The sequence below is a fragment of the Euleptes europaea genome, chromosome 1 (genome assembly GCF_029931775.1).
Source record: "Euleptes europaea isolate rEulEur1 chromosome 1, rEulEur1.hap1, whole genome shotgun sequence".
NCBI classification, from domain to species: domain Eukaryota; kingdom Metazoa; phylum Chordata; class Lepidosauria; order Squamata; family Sphaerodactylidae; genus Euleptes; species Euleptes europaea.
The window spans coordinates 103,711,211-103,721,551 of NC_079312.1; the positions used below are offsets into that span (position 1 = coordinate 103,711,211).

The 10,341-nt window shown below is 44.7% G+C and overlaps 1 protein-coding gene across 1 annotated transcript in view; it reads right to left on the minus strand.

Annotated features, from left to right (window-relative positions):
• The window catches only part of UBTD2 (ubiquitin domain containing 2), an 81,084-nt gene extending 76,362 nt beyond the window's left edge, over nucleotides 1-4,722 (minus strand). Inside the window, exon 1 of the mRNA XM_056862170.1 lies at nucleotides 4,608-4,722. Coding sequence (XP_056718148.1) covers nucleotides 4,608-4,677 — 70 coding nt within the window. The 5' untranslated portion in view covers nucleotides 4,678-4,722. The remainder of the gene's footprint in view (nucleotides 1-4,607) is intronic.
• Nucleotides 4,723-10,341: the final 5,619 nt, after the last annotated feature.

Genomic DNA, 10,341 nt, shown 5'->3' on the forward strand with positions numbered 1-10,341 from the left:
TATACAAATGGTGTAAAACCTCTAGGGGCATAATACATCTAGGCTCATATAAACCATGTTTATTTATATAGCACACTTACTTTCAGCTGCACAACACACTTGGCAACAGGGCTAATTTGAGGAGAAAAGTGAAGAGTCAAAAATAACATGAAGGCTATGAGATTGTGGGGAGGAGCAAACAACTACATAGCCAATTTAGAGACAGAAGGCTGAGGGGAAAATAATGACCTCAGTGCTATCTATCTCTATTTTCAGAAAATGAGAGGCTATCGAAGAACAGAGCAAAGAGAGAGGAAAAAAAGGATTGAAAAGTAAAGCTGTTGTTATGTTATGCTAATGTGCCCTTCCAACTCACAATGAGTGCCCAATATGGTCCATAGCACTGAACAAATCAACTATCCTGTATACACTCACTTTGTTCTGGTCAAATAGTCAAATTACAGGCCAATGGCTATATTTCACCTTGCTTTTTTTATTATGGTTTTAACTTAGTTTGAAGCAATGCAGTAAGATTTTACATGTAAACTACATGTCTGGACAACCGCATCCATGGCATATCATGCAATGTTTGTTTGGTGTATTAATTTCCAAGCAAATTTATTATGTGAACAACCCATTTAAACCACACTTAGTTTATTACTTTCCCCCCATAATCAAATATTACAGTCCAAGTATTTGTTGGTATTGAGATATAAAATTAACAAGAATTGCTTTTGAAATTTTGTTTATTAACAACAAGTCAAAATAAATATGGTAACTCAGATTGTACTCTGTTTAGAGCATCAGATAACTTAAAGGAAGATGCTCCAATTCTAATTTTTCTAGAAAACCCACATCACTGATCTAAGGGAACTTCAGGAGACCTGATGACAACTACACACAAAACTGAACTGGCAAAGAGCTTTGCACAATGAACAGGCCAGGCATGTATCAGAAAGAGCAGCAGCAAGACAGCAACAGCCAAAAAGTTTAATCTGCAAACAAAAACTTAGAGGTCGCCTCTCTAGTCTGTACAAATAAAGTACTGGTGAATTCTGAAAAAAAGATAAACAAACATACATCACTCTTAAAGGAAATAAATCCAAAATAACAACAATCCATTTGTCAACAAAAATCAAAATGGGAAAAGTAAAATCAATCACAAAACTTAGGACACTGTCCGCTTCAGCAGATAGTATATTTAAACCATGCTGGAATAAACTGAACAGTGACAAATCAGGCAAAACTAAAAGAACCCAAAGCACTGTGGCACAGGAAAGCTTGATGTATAGTAAAGCTTATTAGGGTAACAAGTTGTTAAGAATCCCAGTGGCTGGCATTTTAGCATTTAGCTTGCCCATTTAGCAGACAGATTGACAAAATTTTGGGTCTCAGTTCATAAAAATGTAGCATCAATAGTCACAGATGTAGTTTCATAGGGGCAGGAGTCAAATTTATGCCTGCGAATATCAGGCACCGCATTCAGCCTCCTTGCAAACAAAATCGATGCTGAACAGACCTGAGCAGCAAGCACTTTATGTGACTGAAAGTGGAAGAAGCTCCTCCCCTTGCAGACCAGGTGAGACAAATGATGGCAGACAACTTTTAGCATCCTTGTCAACGAACAGCCATTCAGCATGAAAGTATCACCCCGTGTTCTTTCCCTTCTACTGGACAAATGGCCCCCTCATTCTACCTATAAGAAATCCAGCAGCATTCATCTCTATAATGGAAAAATGCTAAGAGATGAGAAAACGACACTAAAGTAGCTTCTTATCCTGACATTTTTATGCCATATGCACTCCCACATACTGATCATATGCATGATGACATGCAGCTGATTTTGACGCCTTTCAAAGCCTACAGTATATTGTGTCTTTGATGGAAGTACTAAAAGAGAAAGGGATTATTTCAGGAACTGCATTGATCAGCGGTGACTTAATGAACACTAATAACTTCTCATTACTTCTGGGATGCATAGAACTGGATAAGTGATCTCTGCTTCTGGTTTGAGAGCTGCTTCTAACATGTTTTCCTAATGTTCAAGATCTAGTTGTAGCAATTTAGAGGCGCCTGTAACTTGATATTCTGCAATCTAGCACAGTATGTGAAATTAAAGACAGGAGTGACCCAGCGGGCTGTCGAGCCTAGCCCTCAGTAGCTCTTGTGTTCTGGGCAGTCCAGTTCACACTTCAAGCCTCTGCTGGCTTCCCTTGAAAGACGTTTAATCAGACTGCTCCGTTAGTACAGTCACATATATAAAGGTTCTGGATTTGGGAAGAAAAAGGTGTACTTTGACATCTTAATTGGTAGACTATGGTATATTAAAGTTATTCTGAGCAGGCTGGCTCAATAATACCTGCTTAGGTTTTATGAACCAAAAAAAAAGTGAGTTAAATATTCCAAAATAGGTTACCACGCACACAGTTGTACAAGCACGCATGCACTCAGAAATCAGGCTTGAGAAGCAAATAATTAAACTGAAATCATATCAGATCTGGTTTCAATGAAATATTTTTAAGCGCATTAATCCTCTGACCCTGAGTTTACACTCCAGTATGCGATTTCCACAGATGGCCATCCTAGAAAATCCAGCTGGTGTGCTACACAGAGTAAGTTATTTGCCCCCCAAAATGCAATGTGTACAGAAGACACATATATGTAAAAGACCGTAATAGGTAAGCTTGGGATAAGAGACTGACACAATTCCACTGAAATTGCTCCACTTTTACAGTTCCACTGAGTATATCAATACAGCACTGAGTATAACGACACTCTCTGCTTAAGAATTTTAATGGTCATAGCTGATTCTTATCCTTCACTAAAACCACTAGATCACAAAGATAAAATAAAAGTAAGTTCACAATTCAGGGTGTTTCTTCTATGACCTTGCCTGCCTCATAATACTTAGCTAGCATGCAGTAGTTTCTTAACAATGAGTGACATTACATAGTCATGGTAAACCATCTAGGCCCAACTAATGGCTTCAAATGTATGACAGCCTTCACTGAATTTTATTTAAGCCCAGTTAATTTTAGATTATACTCCATTGTCCTTGGTTTTGATAACCTAATTAAGATGGTCCTTTCAAATTTTACAAGTTCAGGTGGATGTGGGTACTGAAATCCAATTTCCTGTAATGGAAGTTCTATAACTATATGCCATGCAACTCTGATAATTCAGAAATTTATCCCACACAGACACCAGCCTTGAATGTCAATTATTCTATAAAGCAGCTTTATGAACCGTAACATCCTGACATATGAAAATGAATCTGACAATAGAACCCATCCCCAAGATGCTAAAAACAAGGCAAGGTAGATCTATGAGTAATGATGCACAGCAAAAGGAAAATACTTCTAAAAATAGTTATTTCAGTCACTATATAATTGATGGAGAATGCAGACATTATTTTGCCACACATCCTTTTAGAAAGATGTTTCACAGTGGGTAGCCGTGTTAGTCTGTTTGCAGTAGTCTGTTTGCTACTGGACTCTTGCCCTTTTTAGAAAGATGTGTAGTTAAAAGTTCCATTGTATTTCTGATCATTTAAATCAGGGCAGAGGAGAAAAATGCATCCCAAGTGCCTTAAGAACGAACTAGGGAAATTAACCTTAAATAACCGGCAAATGGTTTTCACAGGACAGAAGATGATGTACATCTCAGCTGAAAAGAACACAACCCATCCTCACTGCCTTGATCGCTACATAAAAAGTTGAAGAACAGGCAGAGCATCATTCACAGTGGGTAGCCGTGTTAGTCTGTCTGCAGTAGTAGAAAAGGGCAAGAGTCCAGCAGCACCTTCTGGCTGGGTGTGAGCTTTCGTGAGCCACAGCTCACTTCTTCAGATACAGCTAGAATGTGAATCCATTTGTCTTTAAAGACAGATGGATTCACATCAGATGGATTCTTTAAAGACAGATGGATTCACATTCTAGCTGTATCTGAAGAAGTGAGCTGTGGCTCACGAAAGCTCCTACCCTACCAGAAAATATTTTTGTTAGTCTTTAAGGCAGAGCATCAATTACCCCAGTCTACTACTTCTGAATTTACACTGCTGAAAAAAAGAGGAATATTTCCAGTAAAGAGCTCCGTCCCCTAACACAACAGTGTTTCTGTGATAAGTATGCAGTGCAATGCCAGAGAGTGAAGTAGTTTGAAGGAAAAAAAGGCGCATTTACAAGAAAGCGGATTTCCCACGACTTAACAGATCTGAATAAAGCAAAGTCAAAGGCAGAGAGTGGGGAGAACCAGAGGAGAATTCTGGTTTCTTTGCCCATAGCTGGGAGTGGGGCCGTGTCTAGCTGAAGGGAGACATTGATGGCTGGAGAAACAGGGAGCACTTCTCCTACCTGGGCGACTAGAGGGCGGTGGGGAGGAAGGGGGAAGACCCTCGACCCTCCTTCGTGCCTCCCCCCCCCCCACATGTCACCAGGCGGACGCCTGGCAACCATTTTACTTGAGGAAAGTTGAAAGTGGGGCCTCCCAGGAAGAGGAGCGGGGAAGGAGTGAGGAAGAGGGATGATGGCGACAGGGGAGGATGGAGGCGCCCCCCACCCCCAGCCTCCTCGCCGTGAAGGAGCCGGCGGTGCCTCGCCCCCCCCCCTTCCCTCAGCCCCTTCCCTCACCTCCGGTGCCGTCCGAGTTCTCGTTGAGGCTGCCCGAGGAGTCGTGGTGGGAGCCCACACACCCGCCCATGGGGCCCGGCCGTCCCGGCCCGGAGACCCCCTTCCTCCTCCTCCTCCTCCCCACCCGAGCGTCCCCGTCGTCGTCGAAGCCGCCACCGGCCGGGCAGGCGCGCTGGCTCCGGAGCCGCCGCCACCGCCCCCTCCTCGTCCTCGTCGCGGCCCCGCCCCCCGCGTCCCTAAGCCCCGCCCCCCGCCGCCAGCGGGGAGAGCCTGGAGCCGCCGCCGCCTCTGTCAGGCCAATCAGAGGCCCGAAGACAACAAACCCGCTCGGGGACGCTCGAGGCAGCCGGGAGGGAGGGAGGGAGGGAGGGAGGTCGCGCGGGCGGCCTCGCCACGCCTCCCCCCCGCCCGGGGAGAAAGAGCGAGGGAATAACGCGCGAGGGGAGTCTCTCCTCTTCCTCAAGGGGCGGGGGGAGGGCGAGAGACAAGCCACGCCCCCTCCTCCCCCTCCGAAACAATATCCACTGAGCAGCCTGGGATCCGCGTGCCCCTCACTCCCCCCCCCCGCCTCGGGAAGAGCTCGCGGACGCCGCTCCTTTTCTTTCACCGAAACGCAAACTCAACAGTGGGTCGCCGTGTTAGTTCGTCTGCAGTAGTAGAAAAGGGCCAGAGTCCAGTAGCATCTTGAAGACTCACAAAAATATTTTCTGGTAGGGTAGGAGCTTTCGGGAGCCACAGTTCGCTTCTTCAGATATCTGAAGAAGGGAGCTGTGGCTCCCGAAAGCTCCTACCCTACCAGAAAATATTCTTGTGAGTCTTGAAGGTGCTACTAGACTCTGGCCCTTTTCTACTACTGCAAATTCAACAGAAAGCGAACAGAGTTGGCGGAAATGGCCGCACTTCGAAGACTCCCCCCTACACACCCCCCTTTGGAGAAAAAACATATATATCTGTTTTTAATCTCCACGTCCCTCAGAAAGAGGAAGGAGCCAGAAGACTTCCTCCCCAGACCTTCCAACCTGAGGAGGCAGTCATCTTCGCCATCAGCCTTCTGTCCCTCGTCATTCACCCCGCCCCATTCTGTCATCACAAACGGATGCCCTGCAGAAAGGATTGAGCCCTAGCTCAAGTCTCCTGGGTTTCATACAACGTGCCTTACCTGAGATACCTGATCACATCCAATAAGTAGGGTTGCCAGCTCCGGGTTGGGAAATACCTGGAGATTTTTGGGGCGGAGCCTGGGGAGGGCGGGGTTTGAGAAGGGAAGGGACTTCAAGGCCATAGAGTCCAATTGCCAAAGCAGTCAGTTTCTCCAGGCGAACTGATCTCTGTCGGCAGGAGATCAGTTGTAATAGCAGGAGATCTCCAGCACGGTGTAGTGGTTAAGAGCCATGGTTTGGAGCGGTGGACTCTGATCTGGAGAACCAGGTTTGATTCCCCACTCCTCCACATGAGTGGCGGAGGCTAATCTGGTGAACTGGATTGGTTTCCCCACTCCTATACATGAAGCCAGCTGGGTGACCTTAGGCTAGTCACACTCTCTCAGCCCCCCTAACTCACAGGGTGTCTGTTGTGGGGAGGGGAAGGGAAGGTGATTGTAAGCCCGTTTGATTCTTCCTTCAGTGGTAAGAGAAAGTTGGCATTTAAAAACCAACTCTTCTTCTTCTGCTACCTGGAGGTTGGCATCCTTACCAGTAAGTCATCTGGATAGGATAGTGCATCTGAACACTTTATAGAGTGCTTTTCTGTCAAAACTACGTAGTCAATGCCAGTCTTTACAAATCTAAGACAAAAATGGAGGACTTTTAAAATCAATAACCGCTGCCAGGCAAATCTGACATTGCTTCCATCCCGTTACAGGGGCCACCCCCCATGCTTAGTCAAGGAAGGTGCATTTAGAGCTCATATTCCTTGACTGAGCAAAGACTGGGTGAACATGGGAATCATCACAGGTCTCCCATTCACTGTAAGGGGGAGCAGAGCTATCCACACATTACGGGGATCCCTCGACTCTCGATGCACTGACCTGCAACTCACTGTCATGGACTTGGTTCAGGGGTCACACAAAACCATGGTTTAATTACACTGAATATGGCTAATGTGCTCATCCATACACAAGCCACTCCATTAACTATGGTTTGTTAGGTTCCAAAGGGTAGTAATGTTACTCAACTGTAGCCTAAATCAGTGTTTCCTAGCCTGTAGGTTAGGGACCCAAAAGTGGTTTGCAAAGTCTCTGAAAGTGGGTCGCAGGCCAGCCCTCCCTAATGGTGGCTTACCCCTTTGCATCCACCTTGGTGTAGTGGTTAAGAGCGGCAGACCCTAATCTGGAGAACCGGGTTTGATTCCCCACTTCTCCATATGAAGCCTGCTGGATGATCTTCGGCTAGTCACAATTCTCTCCGAACTCTCTCAGCCCCACCTACCTCACAAGGTGTCTGTTGTGGGGAGGGGAAGGGAAAGTGATTGTAAGCCACTTTGGGACTCCTTAAAGGTAGAGATAAGCGGGGTATAAAAACATTTCTTCTTTTCCTCCTTACCAACTTCTCACATTCTCATCCTCCTCTCTTCTTTGTGACAACAATGAGCGGGGAAAAAGCCATCCTGCAACTAGTAACTTCATTGTAGTAGCTGAAAGAAGGGGGGAGGTATGAGAATAGGTGGGAGCTGTTCAGCATGCCATGGAAAAACCAGGGGAGGGTAGGAAGAGGTGTGTGCATGTGTGGGCTTTGTCTTGGTGCTGCTCCTTCAACAGCGCTTGGCCAGCCCCCTGCAGTGCTGCACTGCCCTCTGACTGCTGTGGGAGATATACTGCACCATTCCCTTTGCTGCCAACCTCTGCCACCGTCTGCCAACTTTGCATATCTCATTAACCCAGCACCCTCCTCCCCCAGCAGATTTCAAACTCCAGCTCAGGCCCAGCTGGCAGAGGAGGAAGAGATGAGTTCCCACTTGCTTGGGGTTCATAGTGGGGCAACTGCACCCTTTGTGTGATATTTGTTGTTTCCTCAAAAACATCTAGTTGGGCACTATAGAAAATGGAATGCTGGAATAGATGGGTGCCAAGGTCGTAGTTTGCTTAGGGCACCAGAAAACATTGGGCCAACCCTAGATGCGTCAATGTACAAAGTAAATTTGGACTTGTGGGTCACCATACCAAAAAGGTTGGGACTGGCCCAAATAACAAGAGTCTCAAGGAACCTTAAAGACAAACATACACATTATGGCATAAGCTTTAATTACCCAGATGCATTCAGTTTGCAAAGAAATTTATGCCCTGAGCAATACAAAGAAAAAGGAGAGATGGGGTTAGTTATGATTTGAAACTTGACCATACTGATCTTGACTATGATTTTGTGTGATGGATGAGTGCAGACATCTTGACTGGCCTTCTGGTGTCACCCTCATCACAATGCAGGCCCCGTCTCTGCAGGAGAGGCAAAGAACAAAGACAATGAAGTCAACCCTCGCAAGGGCAAAATAGGACTTGAATGACAGTCTGAGAGACTAATCCAGGTTTCACAAGCTAACCATACTTAAAATAAACCATGGCTTGGTGCTATGTCTGAACAGAGCCAGGATCTGGATGACATGAGATTTTGTCAAAGCTGGCGTACATAAAGTACCACCATGTGGAAGCCACTTTAGGTTACCCCCTATATCTGCTGTTCACATGTGGCATGGCATTTATATGCATGGACTGCGGATTGACAGCTGGCATAGCATAGTGGACATAGTGTTGAGCTACTGGATTCAGATCCCATCTCTGCTATGGAAGCTTGCTGAGTGACCTTGGGCTTGTCACAATTTCTCAGCCTAACCTACCTCACAAAGTTGTTGTTATGGGGATAGGGTGAAGGGGAGATTGCTGTGATAAACCACGTTGGGAGATTAGGGAGAAAAGAGGAATGTAAAATTTTTAAAATAAGATTGATCTCCATCCCAATGTAACTTCTAGTTCTGAGAGCTTGTGATGGTGCAGTACATAAAGCCCCTGATCTATATAATGATGATTGACTTCACATGAATGAATTGCTGTGTAGAGCATCTTATTTATATATTTATTAAAACATGCCTATGTACCTTCATATGCAGGACTTTCAAGGAGGCCAACATCAAGGAAACAATAGACTTCAGTGAAACAATAAAAGATACCAGAATAATAAATGTGTGTGTAAAGTGCCATCAAGTCACAGCTGACTTATGGCAACACAGAAGGGTTTTAAAGGCAAGAGACTAACAGAGGTGGTTTGCCATTGCCTTCCTCTGCATAGTGACCCTGATATTCCTTGGTGGTCTCCCCTCCAGGGCCAACCCTGCTTAGCTTCTAAGATCTGATGAGATCAGGCTAGCCTTGGCCATCCAGGTCAGGGCTGAACAAAAAGTACAACACACTTGTAATTTAATGACAATAGACTTGTCGTTAATAGTAGTCGAAATAAAACCAGAAAATAATCTGAATCCTGCCAGCAATGCAGACAAACCCAGCTGCCACCCAAACCAAAAGCATGCTAAAACCAAGTATTTGAAGGACAGCAGTAACAGTTTCCAAGGGGTGTCTGCTATGCATGCATTAGTCTTCAGACTAGTCTTTCTCCAAAACTCTGGACCTTTGAATATTGATTTCTGGAAATTAGATTTGGCATCTTCCCTTGGAAAGGCCCTTAAATACACTCTTATGCTCGGGTAACAATCTCCAAATCCACATCCTCTAATGTGTTTAAACATCAAGAGATGAACTGGACTGAAGTGAATCCAAAAAGTATCAGCAACACCTGACAGAGCAGGGGCTCTTGACTCATTTCCCCTTCATCCTGGAACAATGAACAAGAGCAAAGATGTTATCTCTGTTAGGTGAAAATCATAGTGAATGATCCAAGATGGGCAACTAATGAAGCTGAACCACCTGAGAATTATTGAACTGGATAGATAGGATATCACCACAGAATAACAACCTTGAATGACAGTTTCCAACTATTTTGTGTAAGAAAGCCCAATGTATTGCTGAGCTATTGTTTTGGTGGCAGATTATCTTCAAATCTGAAAAAAAAAATATCCTGCATGTTCATACAACCACACAATGGTTCTTGATACTGATGCTACTGTATTTATATCATGAGTCATCCCAGTTGCCTGAGTAATTACTTCCCTGATATTCGGGCAGAGGGGGGGAATCCTCTGATGACCTGTGCTTTGTTCTGAAATTATTCTATATTGGCAAAGGAAACATTTATCAGATTCATGCCACTAAAGCAAAAGACATGAATAAATTAAAATATGCTCCCCTGCTGAAACCAAACATTGTAATTGTCCATATGATCATGAATGTAAAAACAACATCCCCTTACAACTTGCTGCTGAACACAGGTAAAAGCATGATCCAATCAGAGTTACATGTGTCTGTGTTCAGTAGAAGGCCATGTGTAACTATGTCATCACCTTGGAAGTCTTTGTCCTATAATCTCCACAGGTAGTACTTTTTATCACTGTACCTATATGTATATATACTTCATTCTCAAGCCAACAAAAATATTCATGCCTAATAAACATATTTGTTTTTTAAGATGCACCACCGGGCACCTGGCAACCCTAGCCAACCCAGAGCACATGCTGGGAGTTCTATATCTGGAGTTGCCTTCTTTTTTAAAAAAAAGTTTTTTAGTGCTTGGTTCAGATTAGGATTGTGGTGCAAAGGGAGGAGAGTTTTAAGCATTCCCCCTCTGCCATTGTTGCC